Raw genomic sequence first — 27,680 nt, forward strand, 5'->3', positions numbered from 1 at the left:
ACTCGAAAGTTGTTGCATACTCTACGGCACTGGTATTGGATTGGTATTGGTCGTCGTCCGCCGTACTGAAGATACCGTTAGTCGTGCGTATCCGGACAGTCGACGTTCAGCCTTCAGTTCGCACGGTTCAGTTCGGCAAAGCGGTGGCAGCTGGCTAGAAAAACCAGATAAACCCCCCTTAAATAGAGTATCAAAAGGGGACTTTGGATTTCGGATTTCGAACTACAGTGTGCCGATCGAGAATTCTTGACGGGCGTGCGTGCGAGTGCACACTGTACGTGTGTGTGTGTGTGTTTCCAGTGTGTTTATGTGCCAATAAAAACAAGCATTTATAATTAATCATTCAAGGAGTGTGACTTTAATGCCCGCTATTTCGCCTGATTGATGGCTGGACATGACTCTGGGTCGCGTTTTGCGCGATGTTTGTCCCTCGGTCCTCCTGAGCATCCCTAAATCGCCATTGCCGCAGAATCAGAATCGAAGTGTATTAGCAGAATGCTGCATTGCCGTTGTCGGGCAATTTATTGCCATACCCGCCGCAACTGAGAATCTCTTGTTCGGCTGAAAAGAGGAAACACCACCCGCAAACCCTTCTTTCGACCAGGTCCTAATCATCATCCCTTCATCCCAATGACAAATGCAATGCGGGCGATTGCTGCACTCGCAGCAGGAGTGGTTTCAGTGGCCGCCACGGTGGTTACCAGCAGCACCACCAGCCCCATTACCACCACCACCACCTCCACCGGCAGCAGCAGCAGCACCATCATCATCAGCGGGAGCGGTGGCAACAGTAGCGGCGGATTCTCCACAAATTCCACGCTGCTGGACGCCGATCACCTGCCGCTGCAACTGACGACCGCCAAGGTGGACCTGGACATTGAAATCGACATCCAACTGCTGACAAATGGCTACGATGGCACAACGGTGAGTTGGATTACCGAGGAGATGGGATATGGGTCGATTGTATTTATGTGGCTGCCAACGAGGCATTCATTGGGCTTTGGCTTCGGCTTTGGCTTTATGTCCAATGTGCAGCTCGTAAAATACGCTAAACTGGAGAAAAATATGAGTATAAACAGCATGGGTCTTACATTTATAAAAACTTGAATAAATTTCAAAGAAACTTTTAATTCGTTATTTTTGTAAAATTTTAAAAAACTTTATGAAGGTAAAGGTCTTACAACTTTAATAAAATATTCAAATACTAATATTTAAAAACCTTTACCTGTTTTTCAAAATAAAATGGTATCTAAAATATGATCCCCCATAAAACCAAATTATTTTTTAAAATTTATTATTAAATTTGGTTATGTAAACAAAAATTTGAGGAATATTTTATGGTTAATTTCAGAGTAAAATTGCTTTTTGAGTTTGTTCTTGATGTAGTTTCAGGTATCCATCACCACTATAATTTACAATGTCTTTGTCTCCGATCGGGCGATGGGCGATGGCGGGGCTTGGCCTTCATGAGCATTTCATTTTTATTACGTGCTGGCATATTTGCCCGACATTGTCGTACAGTTTATGGGGCGTATACGCAATCCAGCAAGAGATTGCTTAATGAATTGTCAAGACAAAGGCAAAGAAAAGGGGGTTCGAAAAACTTCTCCCAGCGAGCTGGGTGATTATCACACGATTATCACACATCCCACACATGGCCTCATAATATTTAATACAAAGTTTAAATTATAACAAAAGGTTATCCCAAAAGTTTCCTACGCTGGCATTCCTTTTAATTTATTTCACTTCTAGCCAACCAGCTGGTAAATGAAAATGAATGCCAGCCTCATTAGCAGCCAGCACATGGAGAAACTTTTGCCACCAACATACGAGTACACACCTCCATCGATGCATAATCCGGTTTTCAAAGGAACTCCGTCAAGGATGTATACCAAAACCAAAGTTTATCCCTTTTTTCACTCGTGTGTATTTTATTTTCCTTATTTTTTGGTGCTTTTTTTTCTTTTTGGGAGAACGAGCAATTTACGTGCTTGGTGTGGCGGCAGTAAAGGATATGGGGCAACGCACGCTGACGAGGGTGATATAGATCTAAATACTTGTTGTGTGGAACGGCAAAGTTGTGCTCATCTGTTCGCACGTTTAACTTTCAATCGAATGTAAATAATGAGTATCACGTAAGTTGGCTGAGGACGAGTTGGGGGCGATACGACGACATTTATCGCAGGATCACGTTGTCATCATGTTTATGTTCCGCACATTTTCCACGCAAATAGATTTTCAACTAATTTATAAACCGTTCATGTGGGTATTTGCACTGATTTTGGAGTAGCTAATTCACAATTTCGGATTTAGTTTGCCCTTGGACAGAAGGAAACTTGAACCCGGTCTCAATTGATGTGAGCTAACCGCAGGTTGACACTGACATTTGTTCCCGTCATCTGTCAGCGGAAAATTGTCTTTCGGGGCGTCGCTTTTTTCCCCGCCGTCTCTTTTTCGTTTCCTTTGACATTTGCATAATGCATCACGCATACGCCGCGTTGTGCAATCTAATTGAATTATTAATCTGCACTCGACAAATCTTGCCTGCATGCATAAAAAATGGGTTTATGTTCGTTCTTTTCGTTCCACCCTCCATCGTCGCCACTCCGTATAGTCCATTGTGTTTTTGCGTTCTTGGATAGAATTCCGCATTTTCTAGTCGCGCGAGGTAAAACTTTGGCTTGCCATTGTTCGCAGACTTTGCATAGCAATAATAATAAAATATTAATAGACTTATTTGTTATTGCTGCTGCCATGTGGATTGCGCTTTCCATTCAGCAAATCGCCTCCATTGTTATCGCCCCGCACACTCTAATATATATATATATATATTGAACCAGAGCCTTTTGGAATTTGCGCAAATTTCCGCCAGCAATTTGTCCAAATCAGTGGACAGCGGGCGGGGCGGGGGGCGTGGCCCGATGGCTATCGATGGCCAATTGAAATCCAGCCCATCAGACCAACTGTAATTGTTTGCTTTGGCGACCAAACAATTTATTGATGTGAAATTGTATGCTATTTCTCGCCAACCCAAGGCTTATTTGAAACATTTTCATGTGTGGGTTTCTTCGGCAGTATTTGATCAAAAGCAATCAAAATATTAGCAATATGTATGTGAAATATTAAACGAATCCTAACTTTGACTTACTCATACTATATTTGTTTTAGGAATCATTAAAATTCAAACCATAACTATTGTTAAATTTAATTGGAAAACAAATTAATTAAAAAGCTAAACTTTGGGTAAAATATTTTATATTATTTTTCTTTGAAGTAAAAGAATGTAAGGTATTTAATTTTGTATTTAAATTTTACAATTAAAAAGTTGGAGATAATCTTTTGATTAAATATATTTGAAATTTTTCTATTTAGGAAGAGCTTTTATTTTATTTACTTTGAGAACCATAATTTTCGTATGTCTTAGAAATTGCTGGTTGGCAGATCATAAAAACTTTGTTGCCAAAGTATTCAGCGTTTAGTCTAAACTTTCTGTTGTCTGTTTCCTGTCTAAGATTTAATTAAAATGTTTTTCTTCTGATTGCGCTTGTTAAGGTATTTACAAAGTATTTCCCTCATACATTGCTACCATTACTCCGGCCATTTAAGATTCAAGCGCATGGCCTGCGTAATTTTCAATTAGATCATGGCCACATGAAAGCAAGGAGTCAGAGAAGTGGACGCGGATAAATGTCACCAATTTCGCCTAATTAAATGTGTGTGACAGCTGGCTGCCATAATCACGGGGCTAGCCGCAATATAAATGAGCTGGATGCTGGCGCCCCCGAATCGGGTCACGAATATATGGGGTATACCTTCGCATATATAGAAACCGCATGGGACGCGGCGCACACATGCCATCATGCTACCTCCTCTATAAAGGGAGGTGCATCCATATCCCGATCCCGTGGTGGCTCACAGCCATTCCACATTAATCTTGGCCACAAGAGCCACAATGTGTTTGTCTAGGTGTTGCCATTTAATTGCACCTTCCACTCTTTTTCACAGTAGCTCACATTTTTTTGCTCGGTTGGTTGGGAGAAGGGGAAAAGGTGAAAGCAAATGAAAATAGCAGGTTATTCGTGATTTTTACGTTGTCTGCCTTTCATTTACCTCTTTCATTTTAGGGTTAGGTGAATGGGTCTGGGGATTCCCGATGCGAGTCAAAGGGATTCGGTATTCAGTAAACCCAAAAAGGCTCGCTGCTGATTGACCATAAACCCTGTTTTTATTTGCTAGCCGGAGTATGTGTGTATTTTGGACCTTTTCTTTTTATTTTCCTTGCCCTTTTGCAGCTATTTTTTATGAGGCTCTCCTGCTCAAGTTGAGCCCCTGGTATATCAGTGGCTCGGGAATGACACAAAAGTGCAGAACGATTACTCGTGACAAGTCAATTTAATGGGGCCACGACCATAGAAAATTGCTAGGGTCATGTCAATCATCTGCGCCGGGTGTGCAAGTTTGCCAGCCATTGCCGAAATACAATCAAGATAATCGACTACATTTTTATTACTTAGAAATCTGAGTTCTGCAGCAGGGACGATATTCTAAAACACTGGAAAAAAACTAAAACTGGAAAAAAAACTATGAATAAATAAATCAAAAAGTAATATTTATATGTGAGAATAACAATTCAATTCTAAATATATATTTTCGAAATTACTACCACATAATATCAAATTGATCATCGTTTTATATTAAGTTTTTTTGGGTGAGAATAACATAAATACATACTTCCCTAAAATTATTTATTTGGATATTCGCGGAAAAGTTGGTAATTAAATATTTTGATTGCAAAAAACAAAGAGCCTTTATAATAATTATTAGCTACTTTCCTATTAAATATTTTTTTTGTTGTGTAAAAAAGTTCTCCTGCTGAAGAAGCAATAAAGAAATATATTCAAAAATCCTAAGGATAAAACGGGTCCTTCCGCCATTGAAACCAGTGTGTGAAAGAGTGTGGGAACTTGACACGGCTAAGAGAAATCCATGAGATATGGTTCTTCTGCCATTCTAGTCGCTATTTTTTCTCCTTTCAATTGAAACAAGTGCAGTATGCATTGATGTATCTGTATTTACACTCGTGTGACGTACGGCTGTGTGTGTGCTTCTGCAGTGGTGTTTGTGTGCAGACGACACTTGTGCGAGTTAACGGGATGTTTGTGTTAAGCACACAACTGAGCGCCACTGACTGACATCGTTCACTTGCCAAGTTTTTCACTGGGGTTCAGGGAAAAATCGGAAAAAGGAAAAGATATGCCTGTGGAAAAAGTATAAAATCGATGCTCCAACAAAAATGCAAAGTGGAGGAGATGGGGGATATGGAGATTGGGGCACCAGGAAGATTAAGTTGGATAGTTTGAGTGATGGGAGACGGAGACTGCATTTACAATCAGCTTAAGAGCCTGCGTTGCACAACATCAACAACAGCAAGGACAACAAGCCAGCGGAGTCATCTCCTGTTGCAGCTAATTATCCTGACGTTGACAATCGGCCCCGGGCAAATCAACAAGGCAATCTGCTGAATAGCTGCCAAAACAAACAATCGCCGGTCCTCCGAAAATTGGCAGGCAATAGAGCAGCGATAAGGCAAACAAGACTGCAGGATTCGATTTACCTGCCAAGAAGCACACAATGGGCAATCGGAGCCAAACAATCGGGTTTTAGTAATTATCATTGCTATTCAGAGCACTTGGTGTGTGGACTTAACTTATTAAATAGGGTTCCTAGAACACTTAAGTTTATACAGGTAATAATGACCAATATAAAACCAATTTAAAATAATTATATACAAAAATTAAAAAGAATTTTGGAATTTTGAACTTGTTATCAAAGTTTAATTAAAAAATCTATTAACCAGATAATCGATTTATAAGTTAAAAATAAAAAAATTGAAAATCTGTAATACAGAAAGTTCCAAAGTATCTGGTCATCTCATCGTCCTGACTTAATTAATGGACTAACGATCTTGAAAAAGCAATCAACTAAAGGTGTTTTCCAGGGCTGTGCCACATGAACCAAATAAAATGAATTTTTAATAGCAACCTGCCATGGCTAGAAGCACAACTTGGGCTGTGGCGTCCCAACGACATGTCCATCTTTGGGTCACTTTAATTATTTATCCGTCGACAAATTCGACAGGAGCGTGCTGGTGTCTGGCTTGGGGTTAGAGGTGGTAAATATTAGTATCTCTGCCACATCCGAGCATCCGAAAAATGCCAGCCACTTGCGGCAAGTGTGAAAAGCCCGCTCGGGGGAGGCCAAAACTTGTTATCCATCATCGCCTGGCGGGGGAATCTAATTAGTTCATTCATAATTGAGGGCCGCTGCTCATCTCGGGAGGCGCTCGTCTGGAGGAGGAAAATCCCTACTTAATGTCACACACTTTTCCGCGCCATCAGGCGCTCTCATTTGCATTTAATGCCCTCGCATAGAGGCTGGGGCCTCAATTACGACGGTTTTGACAGCCAGACACATGTGTGTCTGCGAGAATTTTCCCATTCCCGGCTTTCGACTTCGTTTAATTAAGCCGAAATTTCAACAACGAACACAAACACACATGACAGCTGTCTGCAGGAGCAACTCCTTCTTGGAATTCTGCAGGATGTGCCTGTTCGCCTGCCCTGCAATTGTCAACGGGCATTGACAGCCCAGACAATGGCCAACAGATGAGAGATAGCCGACTTTTGCAATTGTCACTGCAGTTAGCATCTGCTCACATCACCTTGGCTTCTATTTCCCCCAACTTTTCCGCACATTTCCCCATTGCATAACGAGGCGGCAACTGTTGGCTTGAGTAAAACTTTAAGTTCTGTTGGAAAGTTTGCGCAAAAGCAAACAATAAATATTTGCTCGGCGCATAAATCAGCTGTCTAGGCTCTAGCATTATCGCTACTACGTGAGATCCCCTTTGGTAAATGGTAAATGTTTTCTTCCTACGACTTGCCAAGGGACGCCCACAGCATTTCTTGTTTATTGTAAGAATTTAAATGTATGCTAAGCAGCAGGGAGCAGCGACTTTGGCTGATTTTGCCCACCCAGTCGGGTTCAATGCTCCCCGAAAAACCCTAGGCTGGCGAATCGTGTGGGCAAAGTTCAAAGTGCAGGGAAATTGAAAATTTATTATTGCACTGCACCAAAATTGAGAAAATTGAGAATTGATTTTGTGAAAGCCAACAGGAAAATCACGTTGAAAGCTGCAGGGAAATGGAAAAAGTATGATTGCACTGAACGAACAAAGAGAAATTTGTATGAATAGATTTATAAATCTCTGCCAGAAAATAAAGAACAGTTTGAAATGGTTTTATATATACCTACTAGGTACTGTAAAAAATTGTATTCATCAATTTCATTCGAAATTTATGTTAATACAAAATGCACTTAAGCTGATATAATAATGCAATATTATAAAAAAAATTATTATATATTTAAAATAAATTATTACACATTTTAAATAAATTATTATATATTTTCAGTAGATTATAATATAATTTAAATACATTTTCATAGTGTATAGATTGAAAATTTCTTAAACGTTCGACAAGGAAATCGCATTATACATTCAGAAATGCTCTTTGAACCGAAAAGGAAGCTGAGGCATGGCAGTTATGTTTTCCCCAGGACCTCCGCCATTGTTGAAGAGTTTTCGGTCTAGTAATTGTACAGAGCACTCAATTAACAACTATGCTGTGCCCGGGAGTCATGTGGCACTGGTTGTGTTCAGTTTTGCTTAGTTCTGTTCTGTTCTGTTGTTTGTTATCGTTGCTACTCGTGTTGCCGTAGGCGGAAGTGCTCAAATGACACTGTAAAGTAAAGTAAAGTGTGGAGCTCGGCGAGTCCTTTCGGTGGCATTCGCTTATTATTCAGCCTGTCTGCTCGTCCTTTTCCACTTGTAAATCACACTACTTCCGCCTACCCAGACGGCCAGACAATGGACAGACAGTCGGACAGGTGGGCAGCAATTCCGCCTTTTGTTGTTGTCCTGCCAACAGGCTTTGTGCCCCATTATTGTATGGCCTCTAGCAGGTGTCTTTCGTGTATGTGTGTGGTGTGTAGGTTTAGGTGCCTTTGGGTGTGTGTTGACGTTTAATCAACGCATTGTGCCAGTTAACTCTGCAAACAAAGCCCAAGCACCCAAGCGCGATCCTAGCTAGCCTGGTATTTCTCACAAGCCCTCCTCTTAAGTCAGTGTCCTTTTTCCCTCCCAACTATTGGAGGCCTTCGGGGAGCGCGGACCACGAACATTTGTTGTCCACTTTTATTGCCAATTAAATGCAGTAACTGCTGTCACAGTTGTGTTCCTTGTACCCTGCCTCCCTTCCCTTTTTTCCCTTCCCCCAGCTGTTTAAATTTATTTTAGCACACACTTGGCAGATGCCTTGTTTATACTTTCTCTTTGCGCGCTGTTCCGTGAAAGCATCTAAATTTCCGCTTATGGCTCTCGGACTGGGAAAATGGGTTTTAAACCGGAGTGCGATTTAAAATACTTTTTAAACATTTTTAAAACTAACAACAAACTGTACATAAAAAAAACCGCCGAGATCAAATCAATATGCGCATGGTAAATTACTGGTATTTATATGCATATTATTTTTACGATGCAAACCCGATTTCTCTCCCTCTCTGACTTCAAAAAAAAGTTAACAACAAGCAAAATGGCGACTTAAATTACTTCAGTGGAAGCGAGAATAACTTATTCTTTCAATTCAAAATAGATCGAGCATGTCAAAATTGATAGTACATAACATCAAATCGATCATCGTTTCATATCAAGTTTATTTTGGGTGTGCATTAAAGAACTTATTGATATTATTTTTAAACTAAATGTGTAATAACAAACCAAAAATGCTGTTTTCTTTAAATTTTTAAATAATAATAAGATAAAATGAAAACTGGCCTTTGTCGATTTCTGTTTAATAAAATTTTATTCCGAAAATTGAGAATGTATTTTTTAATGAGAGGAGGTGGAAAGCCACCCCTCTTAATGGGAGGAAATTGGCATTTCATTTTGGTGCAAGAGGAGATCGGCGAGTCACGCTTTCACTTCCGCGCTGTTAACTGCTTTTTAATGATGCCCGCGCCTTCGGTAAAGAAGCAGCGACATGAACATAAACATTAACATCAGTATAATGTTCGGCCGCATTACTGAATCTGTGCAGCAGCTGTTGCTGGTGATTTTAATGAAAACTCACTTGACATGAGAAGACATTTCGTGTAATTTTTATAATCTTAAGTGTCTTTTATTGTCCGGCGCACTTCACTCGTAAGTTAATGTTGTTTACTGTTCATTTATGGTCCATTTCACGTGGCAGTCCCTTTGCGCAACCCTATCCTTGTGTACTTAAGAGTTCTGCTCCACTGGTGGAATCAATAGGGTTTATGAATAAATAATCGCACTTTAGTGCATTTATATTGCCGCCTAGAGCGCTAGTTGCTTTGATCCAGTTAAATATTTACGCAATTTAACTAATGTGCCGAGTGGCCAAGCTTGCCTTAATCTAAACATGAATAAATTAACCATTGACAAATAGAATAGTGCATGAAATTGCGCATACGTCCTGTTGCGCGCGGCCCATAAGTATGCTACATTTGCGGCATTCTATAACCGCAGTTGAGCCGATTAAACTAAAGTTTCCATTTCAAACAATTAGCAACTTTAAATTTATTAAGCTGCTTATGCACACGTGCAGCGAAAACGAATTTAATTAAACAAAAAGTTCTTTCGGCGAGGAGCTGGGAGAAAAGTCTGAATGGCAACAGGGAAAATATTTATACGGCGTCGGCAGTTTAATGTTTGAATTAATTAATTGCATTTGTCAGCGGTTTCGGGTCTGCTTTTGAGCTTTTTTATTATGGCTTTCATTATGGTTATTTGTACATTCCCGTGGCAATAACGCACAAAGGATACGCCAAGTGAATACGCGACCAGCTTCAGGCACTTCGGATCCTCCGAATCCCTCGAATCCTTTTTTCCTCTCCAGAGTAATTGCACTGTAATGCCGAGCCCTTCCGTATTAATTAATAAATTCATTTACACAGCTCAATTGTTTGGGGTGCGTGTGAGTGGGCGGTTTGGCTCAATCGAGTAAATAGTTGGAGCCACCAAAGCAAAGGCAACCGCCGGAATGCCAACATGTCTGGTTGCCCAAAAGCAAAAGAAACCGCAAGACAAATTCCGACTCAAAGTTGCCACAAACAGATGGATAGATAGAAACATATATATGAGTGTGTGGGGCGGAAGGCGCTTAGTGAAACAAATTAATTTCATTACGGGCTCTGGCAATTTTCTTGAAATTTTGTCAATTTTAATTATGAATAATGCCAGCCCGCTTCCACGGGCTTCTTCGAGGGGCTGGCGTCCTGCGGTCCTGCCACAGATGCCACAAATGATTGATAGTTTTTTCGTTTGGCCAAGACATGCGTGCCACAAGCAGCCAGGATGACAGCAGCAGGAAAATGAATGGAGCAAAGTTCATAGAAAACCAAAGCAGATGCCGGGCTAATTAAAGTCGAAAAACATTTCACAAATTTAATTAGTTTGTGGGTGGAGAGATCAAAGACAAGGGGAAAGCCACAATTCAGCCATTTAGTAATAGAAAAGAAAATGTACAAGTTTAATATCATTATTTAGATTCTATTTTATAAATGTAGAATTGATTGTACTTATTGAAAACTACGTGCAACCCAAAAAAACTTGATATGAAACGGTGATAAATTTGATACTAAATGGTATTAATTTTGACTTGATATGCGGCATCTCAATTTGATAAGCTCGAGATGTAAACAACATGTTCTTATGTGTCCATACTAAAAGTTTACCATGCGCATATCGATTTGATCTGGGCTTGTTTTTTTTGTGTGTAGTTAACTGTATTTTAACTGTAATTTTAATTAAGACAATTTATAATAATATTTAATATCCTTAAACTCAATTTAACAACCCGTTCGAAACTCGTTCCATTGCAGTTGACATCGTTCTACAATGAGAGCAGCTGGACAAATGCCTCTGAAATGGATACAATAGTTGGTGAGGAACCGGAGCCGCTGTCACTTGTGTCAATTGTAGTTGTTGGTAAAGTAAATGTCGTTGAATGTACAGCAAGAGCCACCCGCCACCACCACCACCCACTGCCACACTGCATTGCACCACCCATCGACCCACCGAACCACTCCACCACCACCACTTTCACAGCTATCTCACGGACACAACAATTATCTGTAAAATTGCATGTTGCATGTGACAAACACATATCACACGCACACACCCTCACGCACATCGATGTTCACCGGCCCATATAAGTATGCTTTAACCGATCATTGTTGGGAACGATGGAATGATGGGATTCGATGGCCACCTCGACTATATGGGTGTGATATTTGATTTGGACTCGCCGCAGGCATCTTCCTATCGGTGCTGATATTCCTCTCGGTGGCCGGCAACATCCTCGTCTGCCTGGCCATCTACACGGAGCGCAGTCTGCGCCGCATCGGCAATCTGTTCCTGGCCTCGTTAGCGATTGCGGACCTGTTCGTGGCCTCCCTGGTGATGACCTTCGCCGGCGTCAACGATTTGCTGGGTGAGTATATCGTATATCCCTAACCCAGGCAGCCATATCCCTAATGCCGTCGGTAGCTCTGTCTGGGTAATGGAAAATTGCAATTGAAATTCGCTTTAGCCAGCGATGAAATTTATGCAAAATGCTGCTGGCTGTTTCGGTGTGAACAAAAAATAGGGAGCCCACGAGGGTGTTGCTCCACTCAGCCATCATCCGCGCAACACTCGAGCCCATTTGACATGCCTGGCAGCGCTTAAAGCCGGATTTTATGTGGCTTTGTCAATGCCTTTTAAAGTGTCAGCTGCACAAGTCGACGCACGAGTTACCCGGGCTTTCCACTTCCGAGTTTTTTCAGTTTTCCCACTGAGGAGGGTCCATTGTGATTGCACAAGATTTCCGCCGTGCCATATACCAGAAACGAGGGCTGCCTTGGCATTTTTTAAATAAATAAAGACTCGGTTTATGTTGATATAATAAGCCAGGATCCACTTAAAGTCCGCTGAAATATTAATGAAATTTTTTTAACATGCAGTAATGCCTTAACTTCCTCTATTTAAATATTTTTTCAAGATTTATTTAAAGCTCACAAAATGAATAAGTCATCTACTTGTTACATGAAAAAGAAAATTAGGAAATGAATATATAGTTTAGGTATATAATGTGTTTATTTTCTTAAGTTTTTTCTGTAACTTGGCTAAAAATGTTCCTAAATCAGTGTTGCTTACCGTTTTGATAAATTGATCTCCATCACTTTAAGGCTTATTTAGAAAAATTCATTTGTTGGCAATTCTTACATTTTTTATAACGATGTAATATATTTCATATTAGAACTGTTGTTTTGATCAAAATACTGATTTTTGGTTAGAAAATCCGGAAATGGGCCTTTGATAAAAATAGGATTTTTTGTCTGCACTTTTTTCTTGTCTTTAAATTGTCGTAAATCTGAACTGAGTTACTAAGCTAATAAAAATTTAAAATTTAATTTTAAGCTATATTTTGTTTGGGAAATAATGAACAAAAAATTAATCTTAAATCAAATTATTTTAGTCTAAATTTTGCAACTATTTTAAATTCCTATTAATTTAAAGCGGACAATAAAAATAATACATACTATGTATTACATACATATAGGCGAACTATTTCGCTGACCCTCGACACCCCTTCGGTGGACAAATGGTTATAGTCAGCCAAACAGGAATTTCACTTTATTCCAGCTGTACATCTGCTGCCGTCTAACATGCAGATCCCGAGTGCAACCACACATTCTGATTATTTTCCATTAGCCATTCCGAGAACAGCAATAGCAATGGCAGTCATTCCTTGAGTTATCCTGCCAGTGGAATTGCTGCACTCCCCGCTCCGCTACTTTTCCCTGACAAACTTTGCCTAGCTGCAAGTCCTCAAAGTGGTGGGATGGCGTTGGCCCAGTTTCAAAAGTCCCTCTCCTGAAACCCCCTTTGAAGTGCCGTTTATGGGTGCATTTTATTAATTCCAGCGGCTGCGGAGAAACGGGAAACTCGAGATGAGGACTTGACGGGCCAACATTGGCTAAGTAAATAAGAGGCAAATTAGGCGAGAGGCGGGCAAAACTTTTCCATGGAACAGAAAGCAGGGAGCAGGGAAACGGGAAACGGAATCAGGGGTAATTGGGGGATCGAGGAGCCGAGCTAACAACGTGTTCCGGTTCAGGAAACATGCAGCTGACATCAATGTGTAAGGACTCGTACACAACGCTGCAAAAAAGTGGAAAATCATAAACAGCAAACAAAAGAAGAAAACTGCGAGCTTGTCATATGAGTCTGAAAATGTGAGCAGAATCCAAAGCGATGCGATGTGGTGATGGTTAGGTGAAGTGAAGTTGGAAAAAAGGGAGCTGAGGTGAGGTGACACATGTTACCCATGCGATGCAGTGGCGTAAAATGGGATTTTCTACTTGAAGATTAAAAAAAAAAACTAAATAAGTAAATCTATAAAAATATTTAGGAAAAAAAATCTTTTAAAAGAGGTCGGAAAAATTTGTTTAACTTCTTGGGCCCCTTTTAAAAAACTCCGAGTACGCCTCTGCAACCACCCACTTTGCCCCGCGAGTGTGTGAAAATAATAAACGACTTTGGCACTCTGAGGAGACGAGTGGCGATGGCGCTGCCGCGTTAGCAAAAGTGTGAAAAAATAAATAAAAATGCTCAGCTGCTCAAGACAAACAGATGCCTCAGGGTCCTGCGACACCCACACTTCCAAACACACACGCACCCACACAGAGGCAAATTATTTTCGCCAAGGCAACATTTAGCACGCTCGAAGACAGGCAAATCAGCAAATAAACATCGTACGCAATTGGACAAATTCAAACAACAACAGAGCCGTCGAGAACCGACAGATGCTGCCAGCCCGAAAGCATCGAAAAAACATATAGCATATACTTTTTGGCCAAGAGCAATTCATATGCGTACATATACGTCGGTGTGTATTGAAAGCGGCATGAATTATTTGCTGACTTGAAGTTACCACTCCCACGTACCCCCAGTATTTCACCTCCTAAAATAGCTTTTTTTTGGGGCCAAGAGCATTTCGGCAAAGCTGAGTTTAGACATGAAATGAGGTACCAATGTTGAACAGAGCACTGTAAAGTATTTAAGGATCTTGAAAGTATTTATTAGTTGCTTTGACAAGAGCTTCAACAATTTTAGTTAGTTTAGTTAAAGATTAAGATTTGGTATTATTAATACCTATTAATATTAATATTAATATATTAATATCTACTAATATTATTAACACCTATCGAAATGTAGAAGAACATTTTAAAATCGGACCCTCCATTAAAAATGTTATGAGTAAAAATTTAAACAGCCGCTAGATGGCGTCAGTACCTTTGACGACTGTATATCTCCATCTCCCTCGCACTCCCTTTAGCTGAGTAACGGGTATCTGATAGTCGAATTACTCGAATTACATTAATTAAAAGCGTTACGAAGTGAAATTTATTACTGCTGACTGGCTGCTCGAAGTTTGATATCCTGATATTCTTTTCATATCCTGATGCCTGATGGCTGAAGGCTGAGCAGGATCGAATCGAATTGAATCGACTTTGCTTTGACCAGTTGCGTCGGCACTTCCGGTGGCATTTAAGAGCCGTATCCTGTCGTTCGCTTGATTAACTGGCTTGAAAGCGGTAACGAGCATGATATGCACATTCTTATCGCCCCAAATCATCGGTCGAAAGCCACAGCACGAATAAATAACCTTTTTGTGCGGCAAATCTGTTATTGAATACATGCGTATATCAGCGGTGATTTATTTTATTTTTCATGTGGCGAATTACGTTTTTCCCAGAACTCAAAGGACATCCGTTTCTGGTCAGGCACGGAAGAACATCAATCGACTACGGCGTAATTGCAACGCACTTATGAAATTGCCAAGCGGCCGAAAAATAAATTATTTGTTTTCACTTTTGGGCGGGCGAATGAAATTTAAATAGCGCACGGCCCAAAAGGAGACCCACATGTGTGAGAGTGCACGGGAAAGTGAAGGACAGGAAGCGGAAATGAATTTATGAAATCATTTAAACTCAATTTACGTAGTGAATAAATAAAACAAGAATCTGGCGCCTGTGACACTGGTTGCCTTTGCACCGTTTCTGTTGCTTTTCCGCTTTTCCTGGCTGCATTTTCTTTTTTTTTTTTGTTGCTGGCGCCCGTGCAAATGAAACAACTTTTTTGTGCTGTCCGGCCGCAACATGGCAATTTCCGCCACGTCCAGACAGAAAGTACTTATTAAGCATTTTAAACAAGCAATCAAACACTCGCTCACCCCGCTCTCCTCCTTGCAACCTTATTTTTTCACAGGATATTGGATCTTTGGAGCGCAATTTTGTGATACTTGGGTGGCCTTTGATGTCATGTGCTCGACGGCGTCAATTCTGAACCTGTGCGCCATCTCGATGGACCGCTACATCCACATCAAGGATCCGCTGAGGTGAGTGATTGTCAGGATTCCTGTCACATGCATAAAATATCCAATCCATAACTAATTGTCCGGGCTGTCCGAAGTTTGAGTTTGACGATGGCACGATGGAGGAGCGACGGCCGCGTATCGATTCATTAATGTCAGGCCATTGCAGGTGCTTTGTATGCACGTTACTCATACGCCGCGTTAACATGCCTGTCACGTTTTTGCGCTGCCACGACTGCTCCTCATTTTCACCGCCACGGCACTCGAGTTCTTTATGGCATTATGGGGCTCATTAATCGACGCTCATAATTGTTTCATTAGTAACAGATTTATGGCGCATTACGAGGGTTTTTGCACTTCTCCGACGAAGACTTCATCTTCAAGTTGGCTAAGCACTTTTGGATCAGCGTTTCAGCTGTGGTTCTGTGGGGGTGAACTTCAACCAAGTTCAGCCGAGTCATTCTCATTGGGTCTGTGGGTCAGGCCAACAAAGAGTAACAAAAGAAGTGTCATTACCAGCTGGCAAAAGTGGTGAAGTGGCAGTTGGGGTTGCTCTATCCAGATTGGAGGGACGATGTTGTTATATGAAATAGTACGATTTCTTTGATAAGAGAAGAGGGCTAACAATAATTACAAAAAGTTTAATTAAATAGTAGTATTTCTGACTTCGGGACCTCAATCTGCAGTGAAATTATAGCCATTAATATTTTGTTAATTATTTACTATATTTTCACCCCTCTGAAATCTTAGTAGAGTTGTAGATAAATGGTTAAAGCTCTGAAGTTGTTAAATGAATTAAACAGTAAAATATTTATAAACTTTCATTGCTTTGCAAACTCTCAATACCTAAAAAATATAACCAATTTTATTAGTTAATTTTAAATATACGAGTTAGGGCTGTAACGTGTTTTTTTTTAGAAAGTATTTCAAACTTAATATATTTAAATCACTTGCAAGGGTATGCACAAATGATTATTTCTGGTTATAGCTTGGATAACTTTAGATAAGGTTATATATACTACTATACTATACCTCAGCCAAAAACTTTTAATTTTTCTCTAGTTTTATTAATTGAGATTCCTTGGAAAGTACTTTAACCTTTGACCAGCTGGCCTACATATCGCCTTTTTCACACCCGCTGGAAATGACTTCATCTGTCGGCGGGCTGAAGGCTGCCCAAATGTTCCATTGTCGCAGTTCAATCTACCTTGTATATCCGGCACGTTGCTCCAGCTGCGCTATCCCGGCAGGAAGCCCCAGAGACAATCAAATTCTGCTGCCTCAGGTGCTGTGTGTCCTTGTGTACACTGGGTATCTGGGTATCCGTGTGTATCTGTATCTGTGTGCTCCTTCGACTACGACAATGACAATGAGCTTGTCCTGCTGTCGTCGTGGCCTAAAACGCTGCCAGTCAGCCATGTTAGACTGCTTTGTAGTCAGCAGTCGGTAGTCAGCAGCTGAAATTGATTTCCAGTGGCGAGCAATTCGGACAAAAGCAGTCCAGTCAGTCGAAAGTCAGCTCGGTAAACTTGAAACTAGTCTATCAAGTGCCTCCCTTCGCCAGCAGCCCTCCTGTCACTCCCCATTTTCCCCTTTTCCGGCTGGACCACAACAATTGTGTGTTAATTAAATTTTCAACAATGCCTCGGACCCCACAAGTGCAATCCAACAAACGCTTTTTTGGCATACGAATATTACATTTGCGGCCAAGAACAAACGCACAAATTTATTATGTGTCAGCAGCCACAACTGAATTCCTTCATATGTGGGTTTTTGAGTGGGTAAACCTTTGTCTGTGCGCTTTTCTATTTTATTTTTTGACCTGTTGGCACTGAAAATAATATTAGAATTATTGTGTTTAATTAAAATTGTTGAAGCAATCACTTAGTCCATGAAAAGACAAACATGTTTGATATAGCAAAACGTTCTTTAGCAAAGTGTCAAATTTGTTTTTAGTTTTAAAATAATCAGAAATATATTTTCGACTTCTAAATTTAAGGAACTTGTCTTGTCAATTCTTGAAAATGTAATTCTCACAACTTGAGATACAAACCTTAAAAATATAATTCTCACAACTAAACAATTTATTTAAGGATTACAAAATTAGACAACTATTTTTGCGACCTAAAAAAATATTATAATGATGAATTTATGGTTATTAAATAGTATTATTATTTTTTCCAGTGCATAAGAGTTGTGTTAAAAATGACGTTGGTCAAGTCGCTGACAGACGCCGAGCGAGGAGTTGGCTTAGAACGGAGCGACCCGACGAAATGATTGCATAAGGCCTTTGGGGAAAAAGGAGATTGTTGCGGGCGTGTAAACGGTGGTGGGGTTAGGGAGGGGAAAGGGGGAAAAATGGAAAATGGACAACAGGGGGCAACTACAGCAAATCGAGACAGTTGCCAGCCCTAACCCACAGCGCCATGTCATGAAAGAGCCATAATAAATCCTTTGATGCTATTTTCAGCCAAAAGCCAAAAGTAGAAAAATATTTTTTCTACACCGCCCCGCCGGCTGTTGGCTGTTGCTTTTGCTGTTTCTGTTTGCCACCTGGGGTAAGCTTATTCGCTTATGGAAAACGACACGACATTTGTGCTGGATGTACGTATGTATGGGTGTGCCAGCAGCTGCCCCTCCCCCCAACCAGCTGAATTTTCCGCCCATTTTTCCATCTATCTGTGCATCTTTTGTGTGGCAGGGTTCACGTAACGAGTTGGCGAGCATATAACGCTTCATTGATGTGGCAAGTTGATGTCGAGGCGAGCTGAAAATTCAGATTGCAAATTTTGTATGCCACGGCAAAAGGATTTAAATGAGCTCAGGGGGGGTAAGGGGGTGGTGAAAGGAGCAGAGGGAGTCCTCGCAAATGACAGTTTTCATGAAATATTTTTCCTGATTTCGAATTCCGTTTGTCCTACGGGAGCGGGTAAGGTACAGACAGATAGATAGATGGAATCGAAGGTGAAATTAAGCACGGCGAAGAGATAGATTTTCCACAGGAGGAAAGCGTTTCATGCTCGACATCGGATGGTTGATGATGGGTGAACATCACAAATTGCTCGATTGATCTGGATGTATTGAGGGGGTTCGGTTCTCAACTTTACATTTGGTTCATGCTTACATTGCCAAATGATGCAGCTGCAAAAATATCTCTTAAAGAACACAAAATACTGTATTGCTGAGTAAATAATCATTTTAATAAATCAAGTGTTTTTACCAGAAATCAAAGGCTTAATACATCAGCGGAATATAATATTTTTTAGCATTCAATGTAATCAAAGAAAATTATTTTATTTTTAGACTTACTTATAGAAATAAATAGTTGGAAAGCTTTTCATGTTTTCTTTTGATTAGCCAGATAATAAAGAAATAAATAAATAATTGAATAATTAATTAAATGCAGATACGATAAATAAATTATTAAATTTATAATTTAATATTTTCATCTATAAATTTTCTCATATGAGCATAGCTGCGCATTTGTAATTGATTCGACTTTAAATTTCCCTTTGGCTGATTCGCAAACTCAATGATAAATGTAACCGTAATGTAAATGGCTCCCATCAAACGCTGATTAAGGCCGCCTAATGCTGTCCAATATTAATTTGAGCCCTTGGGTTAATGACATTTGCATAGAACCCCCCTCAGACTTTGAGTCCGCTGGCCATCGCCTGGAAATTGAGTTTAGCCACCTGGATTCGTTTGCATTTGCACCTTGGGGCGGAGCTCGCAGGTTCCACCGTCCTCATAGAACCTTGTTCAGGTACCCGAGACATTTTACACTTCAGATGTCAAGACGTCGCTCACACCTCGCTATGTGCTCTTTGAATCTGAATCCGAGACTCAGTCTGAGTCTGAATCTCAAGGAGCTGAACTCAACTGGCGGCGGGAAAATTGCAGTTGCCAGCTTTTGTGTTTGTGAGAAATGGTTACCGAGATCCTTGGGATACATATATATACCTAGTGCTATGCCCTGTCCGACTCCAGACTCCCTCTTTATGTAAATCTGATTTATTTGCATGTCAAAGTGGAGGCAGCAGCGCTGTTTTTATTTCCAACCCCCCCTTCTTAGCAGGGGCAAAGTTCACGCGCCGGCGTCTCATTAGGAGTCGAGAGCCACCACCCACAGGAACGGGATTCTAGAAGCATTCATCTAGGACCTGTCCCTCGGCTGACAGAAGGAATCGCTGATTCAGCCTGTTTTCTTAGCGTTTTAGAATAATTGCAGGCGTTTAATTTAATTGCGCTCGCCTGGATTTTCCGAGCCGGGAAATTGGCAAAAACAATTTGGATAAAAAGCGCGTGCAAATTTAATTAGTAGCAGACAAAGTGAAGATGAAGCGGCAAACTCCCCCGCTTTTCAGCCCAAGCAAAAATAACGAAAATGAGAAATTTTCGTATTTTATGTGACAAGTTGATGCCTCTGCCTCTGCCGTTTTTCCTTTTTCCTTCTTGGTTTTTTCACTTTTTGTTGGCTCTGTCGTTGACTTTGGCGCCTGTCATCATCGTAACTGTCAGGCGCATATGTGAAATTCATTTTAAACTGCAATAAAAACTGAAAGAACAATGAAAGTTTGCCGCAGGCAAAAGGGGACTTACGTAGGAGAAAGAGGAGGCGTTTTGATGGGCGGTATAAGGGTTTTGGCCAACAACCGAAGGCACAACACTTAAACGCACACCGCAAAACCTGTTCCAGCAACAATGACGCACCTGGGAACTTTTTGTAATTGTGTTTTTCCACTTGTCCTGGTCGTGGTTGAGGAAATGTTACACCGAACTATGGGGTTGGACCCCTTAAAAACAGAAATAGGAATCATTGGGGACTCCTAGGGAGTTTTTATTGTGCAAGATTGAAAATTGATGGGGGGTTTGATAAATCAATGAAGTACAAGTGGCGTTCAATTTTATTCAGTAAGAAAATCATTTTAAATTATCCCTGAGCTGATTTATCAGTTAAACTACTGAAAGGTTCTTTAAAAAGACTAGGAATTTTACAAACTTTCCCCCTGAATGCCTTTTGAACTTACTGAACTACAAGTAAAAAAGTTCATATCAAAAAGTTTACTTCAAGTGTCTATTTTTACGTGATTTGAGTTTTTAGATTTTGAATTTTTGATATTATCACATTCATTTAGTTTAGAGAAAGTTATTTTTTGTGTGTCTGGAATAATAATTAATTTACCTCCTTAATATTCTGGACTACTGGCTGGAAATACATTTTACTAGATATTGAAACTTTAAGCATATTCTAAACATCTGAGTTTTGCCAAACTGATCCTTAAAATCTACGGGCAACTTGGAACCCTATCGACATTCTTAACCTTTTGACCCACAGTGCCCTGAGCACGTGCTAGCAATGACAGTTACGAAAACGCTCATAAAGAGTCATCAAATTTCCCCCTGCCGAAACAAAAGCGGCCAAGCTGACGTGGCAGGAGCTGCAAAAAAAGAAAGGAGGGAAAAGAGGAAAGGGAGCGACTCGAACTATGCAAATGACAGCACAAAAACCAGCGGGGAAAGGAGTCCTGGGAAGGAAGGATCGTTGTGCGTGCCTTGCGGTAATTTCTTGAGTGCATGTGGGACAAACACAAAAGCCACCGCATGCCACGCAGCCAGTCAAGCCGGCAGCTTCGATACGAGCGTTAAATGCAAATGTCCTTTGCATGGAGCAGCCTGCTCCTGGCACCCACCCACTCACACACACACTCACAGACCTGGAACACTCTCACACACAATTTCAATTAGCCCATCGATGGCTGATTGGCTCCTCCACTTGCCAACACACAGGGCCACCCAAATCGTGTGTCACCTAATGGCTGCAGGTTTATGTGCATATATCAAAGCGCTACCCCAGCCACTCTAAGACACTGAATTAGTGCAGGTAAAAGGAGCACATGTGGGAGGGGGTGGTAGTGTAGTGGGGATGCTGACAAGCAGCGATGTTGTTCAGGTGCAATAAATTCTTCAATCACAAGTATATATAGATAAACTAAAACCCAATATTTACTTGGTATATATATCTATATCATATTTTGGATAATAATATATTCATCTCTAACAAATCTGGAAAATATAACATACTAAAACGGATATTTACTTGGTTAATATATTTATCTCGATCCGTTTTGGAAAATATTTTACTTTTTTTTTAAATAAATACAATATTTTTAGAAGCTTTGCATCAACAACATTTTCGTTCGACGTTCCAAAACTTGATTTTGATTTATTTTAGAATCTTATAGGTACAAAAAAATAAAATATTTTGATTTAGAATTTATAAAAATTGTTCTTCGTACAAATATGTACATTTTCACTTTACATACTATTCTACCACTTGTACCTTACCCAAAAATTATTCCTGGGCCTGTTGTACCTTAACTAGGCAAATAAACAAAGTACCCTTCTCACCACTGTTCACAGGTGAGTGGATAGGCGGTGGGGGGACGAGGCCTCAAGCTGTGGGCTTTCGTCACATGGAAATCAATTTTCGTGCCGAAAACGAAATTGAATTTGTATGTGAATACAATTACATAAACTTCCGTTTCCGCTCCGTCATCGTCCTTGAGTTCGAGTGTGAGTGCGAGTATGAGTGAGTGAGTGTGTGTGAGTGCGTCTTTGTATTGAAATCGAATTATTCTGTTTGATTTCCTGCACAAGCCAAAACGATGCGGCATATGGCACCAGAACCGGAGTTCCGAATTTTCGGTTGTGGGGCTTTCGCTTTGGGTTTGGGCTGTGGGCTTTGGTTTTTGCGTTCGCTGCAGACTGCTCATTTCCTGCTGTAAAAGCAAAATCGAAGTGCTTGAAAAAGGCAGCCATCGAGGATGATTTGCATATGCCATTCCCCGCAATGCGTGTGCGGTTTGTCTTTGGGGTTTTAGGGTGATTTGTCGCCCTGCCAGGGCGAGTAATTAATGACATGCGTACTGGCCGGAGAGCACCTGATCCGGAATCCCTGAATCCCGTATCCCTGATCCGAGCCTCAGCCTGAGAATCCCACTTTCGGGTGGGCGGGGCTTTAGCTGGGTCAACACTTGTCGCGCACACCCGAAAATGATGTTGTCTAATGGCTGCTGGGCGCTGAGGGATTGCCAGGAACATGCAAAGCCACAATCAGGACATCAGGACATGGTCCAAGCCCGTGTTGTCCGCGCCCCTGATTCCGCACGGCCAACGTGTTGCTCCAGCTGCCGAACACTTAAAAAAATTTACCAAAGTTATTTTTGTAGCCGAAAAGTTACCAAATATTTACTGTTTCTATCTGGTGGCCATTGAATATAACCAATCACCACTAAAAACGCAAGGGACTTTAAGGATGTTTAATATATTTTATCATTAAAAATATTTGTATGATATCTCAATTATAAAATAACTTTTTTAATGCACTTTCGAATATAAATATTTTTATGATTTGTTAATTATAAAATAAATGAATGCACTTTCGAATATGACATTGCAAACTTATTTATTTAATTTGTATTATTAAACACAATTGAGTGGATTCCTAATATACAAATTGCTTTGCTATAGATAGGTTAAAAATTAAATAATTGTTCTTTAAATTTTGAAAAAGATTTCCATTTAAAGATCAGGTAAAAAATGCATAAATAAATGTAGTATTTTGAAAAAAAGAATTTGACTTATCATTCTAAGTATTGTAGGTAAAAATAAAAATATTTGTTAAATATAAATTTAAAAGTTAAGAATTCTCTTTTAAAAGTAAATAGTGATTTGGATACATAAGCTGCTCCCAGTCAGCGTTTTGAGTTTTGTGCACTGTTAATTTATGTAATGGGGCTTACGATGGAAACTTTCCGGTTAATTAAACGGGAGCTTTAAAACCCAGAACTTTAAGCGAAACTTTTGCCGAGTGTGGCTGCTGCTCCCGCTGTGTGTGTGTATTAACCCTTTGCCGCTTACCACAAGGGCAAAAGGACAAAAAGGGAAACGCCAGGAGCAGCCTGGGAACGGGAATGAGTGAGGGGTAATAGCAGCAGGCATGGCGCGTGTATTTCCGCTTCCTTTGCCGCAAATTGATGCAACCCTTTGACCTCTCCGCCACTCCTCTCTTGCAGATACGGCCGCTGGGTGACACGACGCGTGGCTGTCATCACCATCGCGGCCATTTGGCTGCTGGCCGCCTTCGTCTCGTTTGTGCCCATCTCGCTGGGCATCCATCGACCCGACCAGCCGCTGATTTTCGAGGACAATGGCAAAAAGTATCCCACATGCGCCCTGGACCTCACGCCCACCTACGCCGTCGTGTCCAGCTGTATCAGTTTCTACTTCCCCTGCGTGGTCATGATTGGCATCTACTGTCGGTAAGTCACAAAAGCCAAAAGGCAACCAGAAAGCCTGAAATGCCAGCCAGAGATTGGGCCAAAAGTTTTGCGTGCATAATACATGAAATGCATAGAGTAAGATATTTTTGCAAACGCCTTCAGCTGCAATTATGTAGATACAAATAGCCCCGAGTTTCGTACAGAACCACAAGGCAACGAAACTTCCGCCGGCCAAAAGAAAGTTTTGCCCAAATATCTCTAGAAATAAAAGCAGAGCGAGAACTCTTATATTTTTATGAGCTTAAAACAACACTAGAGGTTTAGATAAGTTTATATACCCTTTTTACGCTTTAACTTACTTTAATAAATATATAAATTTTTTTAATAAAACTTCTTAGCTTTAAATACAACTCATAAAATATTTTTTTATTTTTGTAGGGGAAAGAATCAATGAAAGAAAATAATACAGAATATTTTTATCTTTTATTTCTCAGTAGTTAAATATTTTAAGAGACCCTCTGCAAGCGCATAAAATGGCAGCCAGCAAAACAAAGAGGAAGTCGAGGCAGTAGTAGTAAAAAGTAAATAATAAAATGTTGTAAAAACGGACGAAGTTTGCTGCTATCGCATTGCTGAATATATCAGAAAAATGCCGCAAGGACCTGTGCCCCTGATGGCCGCCAGGCACGAGAGAAAAATGGGGAAACTGATTGTGGGCAAGGGGTTTTGGGGCTTTGGTTTGGAATGGGGGTGGTTCTGGGTGGGGGGCTCGGGTTGAACAAATAAGCGCACGCATTAGTGTCCGTCTAAGTAATCCCCAGGAGCTGGCAAAAGACTGGGGCGTGTGCAAAAGGACTAGGCAAGGACACAGCAACAGGATAGCGATAGCTGCTCATCAACGTTTCGGCCAGCGGCACGTTGCCATTTTGGCTTAACGAGATTTGCAGCCATTGGCCACTGGACTCTCATCTCGCATCCCGCATCCTTGGTTCTCTCATCAAATGGATCCCCTGTTGGCTGGCATCGGAATTTTCTATCAAATTTCGGTTAAATTGCAGAATAAATATACTTTTATCGTCATAATTTGTGCCTGGCCTGCTTCGGTCCTGTTATCCTTTTTATGTGGCCACTGGTCAACGAGCAAACAACACTCACAGCGACAGACAGACACATATGCTTGTTTATTTGTTGGCTAAGCAAGAGGGGCTAGGAGGGGCAAAGGGGGCGTGGCAGCTTAGAGAGCGACTCAAGTGGAAGATTGGATATGATAGTCAGACATATTGCGTATACGCAGCGTGTTTCCTTTGGTTATTGATGTGGACAGAGCCATTGTTGTCGGCCTTCATTTAATTGACATGCCAAGGGGCCCGGGTGAATAATTATCATATCAATTACAAGCCGTAACCAGTAACTACACAATCCGTAACCAGTGGCAAAATAAGCAGAAATAAGCACAAGTTGTGCCGAGCAACAATCGAGACCAGTTATTCATTAGGTGATAAATAATAGATGGTATCATGCTTACACGAGAAATGACAACAGACATTAAAGTGTAATGCCCAGCTGTTATTGTGAAAGTGTTCGGTACTCCTTTATTATGAATTCCAATTGTGCTTAATGACTTTGAATCTTTCATTGTTTCTTGAGATTAATTTTAATTTTATTGCTACTCAATAATAATATTATTATTTCTGTTTTGCTCTCTTCTTGTTTAAACTTTAAAATAAATATTAACTAAAATGAGGACAGTTAAAAGAGCACATTCAAAACTAAAAGTTAATTTATAGGAAATCCATATTAGTAATTAAAACTAAGGAAATATGGAGAAAAGGTTTAAATTAAAAAAATGTAGATGTCATCCTATTTATAAGCATTCTAATACTAAATAAAAAAAACAATAAATAAACATTCTCTATACACTCATAGAAATTTTTACCCTAAATCGCCCTAAAAAACTGACTTTTCGCCCGTGGATTTAGAAAATCGCCCATAAATCGTATCCGCTGGCGATTCGCCCGTGTATTTAGAAAAATTTTCTAAAAAATCCCGATGGAAATTTGGTTTAATTTAGGGTGATTTTTCTTGAAATAAGAAATATTTTCCTGTTTTTAGGGTGATTTGCCCTAATTTTAAGGTGTATTTTTCTAAAATTAAGGGCGAATTTTCTGTTTTTATAGGCGAATGCCCTAAAAAATTAGACAAATTAAAAAAAAACGTGTTTGAGCATGCTTAACTGAATTTGGGAAGCATGTTTTTTTTTTTATCGTCTATATTCTGGGAACTGGGACTGCTTTAATTAAACAACACCGGCGGAGGACACCGTTTCATATTATTGTATTGGTGTGTAGCTTATATGCGAGCCGCGTTAAGAGGGGGGCCCGATCTATACAGCACAGCCGTTAGAACTGAAAAATCATGTTTGTAAATGAATTAGGGAAATAAATATGAGGAGAAAAAACAACTTACTTTTTTTGGTCATTGCGAGAATCGAACCCACGACCTCTCGGTTTAGAGTCTAACGTCCTACCGCTGCACCACAGACCCCTCGCGCAAGACGACGAACAAACTCTGCACACATCTTATTTTCTTGAGGTCTACGTTATAATATGACTAAAGGCAACTAAACCGTATATTTTTTTTCCTGACGACTGTGACAATTAGTCCTGTTTTCTTGCCCGCAAACACAAAGTATACTTTTAACTCAGAACTCCCATACGTTTTTAAGGTTTAAAGACTACTTTAATTTAAAATTCGGACGAAAAAATGTCCTCAGTATTATAATGTTTACAAAAAAAAAAAAAAACATAAAAATCAAGTTGAATCACACTGGGTTCGAACCCACAACCCCACGACCTTAGTCCTCATATAGCAAAGTTGAAAGCGCAAGTGATTAGACCGCTGGGCTACCGAATTTCACACTTTTGGAGTGATTTTTAAGGCAAATCGCCCTTGTATTTAGAAAAATTTTAGAAAAAAAATTAGGGCAATTCGCCGTTGGATTTAGAAAAGGTCAAAACGAAGCAAATCGAAAAAAATCGCCCTAAATATTAGAAAAATAGAAAAATTAACCCTAAAAATATTTTTTTATGGTCACCTGCCTTAAATTTATGGCAAATTTGTCGTAAAAATAGAAAATTTTTCTCAGTTCAAAGGCGAAAAATTTTTTAGGGCGATTTTCTAAAATGTAGAAAATTATTTTTATGAGTGTAGGAAATCAACCCTCTAAACCCCTTAGAAATTATATTTTAATTCGATAAACCCCCATTTCCTTCCCAGATTATACTGCTATGCCCAGAAGCACGTCAAGTCCATCAAGGCGGTAACCCGACCGGGCGAGGTGGCCGAGAAGCAGCGCTACAAGAGCATCCGGCGCCCAAAGAACCAGCCGAAGAAGTTCAAGGTGCGCAACCTGCACACCCACAGCTCGCCGTACCACGTGTCCGACCACAAGGCCGCCGTCACGGTGGGCGTGATCATGGGCGTGTTCCTCATCTGCTGGGTGCCCTTCTTCTGCGTGAACATCACGGCCGCCTTCTGCAAGACCTGCATCGGCGGCCAGACCTTCAAGATCCTCACCTGGCTGGGCTACTCGAACTCGGCCTTCAATCCGATCATCTACTCGATCTTCAACAAGGAGTTCCGCGACGCCTTCAAGCGCATCCTGACCATGCGGAACCCGTGGTGCTGTGCCCAGGATGTGGGCAACATCCATCCGCGGAACAGCGACCGCTTCATCACCGACTATGCCGCCAAGAATGTCGTGGTGATGAACTCGGGCCGCTCCAGTGCCGAACTGGAGCAGGTGTCTGCGATTTGACCAAAAGGCTGTCGCTGCTGTCCCAATCTCTCTGTCGGAGGTGCGGCCACCTGGCTGCCCTGCGGATGCGGTGGCCTG

General features: G+C 40.7%; 1 protein-coding gene across 2 annotated transcripts; it reads left to right on the forward strand.

Moving 5' to 3' along the window:
- Positions 1 to 118: 118 nt before the first annotated feature.
- Dop1R1 (Dopamine 1-like receptor 1) lies at positions 119 to 27,680 on the forward strand. 2 transcript variants are annotated; one of them, XM_017145738.3, is made up of 6 exons: positions 119 to 924; positions 10,963 to 11,068; positions 11,394 to 11,573; positions 15,395 to 15,524; positions 23,579 to 23,824; positions 27,062 to 27,680. In XM_017145738.3, exons 1-6 carry the CDS (start codon positions 631 to 633, stop codon positions 27,600 to 27,602), a joined length of 1,497 nt encoding a protein of 498 aa, XP_017001227.1. In that variant the 5' UTR covers positions 119 to 630; the 3' UTR covers positions 27,603 to 27,680. The 2 variants fall into 2 exon arrangements, with proteins under 2 accessions (XP_017001227.1, XP_017001228.1); XM_017145739.3 differs by having other exon boundaries at positions 10,963 to 11,023.

This window comes from Drosophila takahashii, chromosome 3R (genome assembly GCF_030179915.1).
Source record: "Drosophila takahashii strain IR98-3 E-12201 chromosome 3R, DtakHiC1v2, whole genome shotgun sequence".
Lineage (NCBI taxonomy): Eukaryota > Metazoa > Arthropoda > Insecta > Diptera > Drosophilidae > Drosophila > Drosophila takahashii.

What these genes read in the sequence shown, in the direction of transcription:
- Dop1R1 (XM_017145738.3), top strand. Translation starts at nt 631, where the DNA reads ATGACAAATGCAATGCGGGCGATTGCTGCACTCGCAGCAGGAGTGGTT. An exon ending in ATGGCTACGATGGCACAACG is followed by an intron (nt 925 to 10,962) that starts GTGAGTTGGATT and finishes GTTCCATTGCAG; the next exon opens with TTGACATCGTTCTACAATGA. An exon ending in CACATCAAGGATCCGCTGAG is followed by an intron (nt 15,525 to 23,578) that starts GTGAGTGATTGT and finishes CCTCTCTTGCAG; the next exon opens with ATACGGCCGCTGGGTGACAC.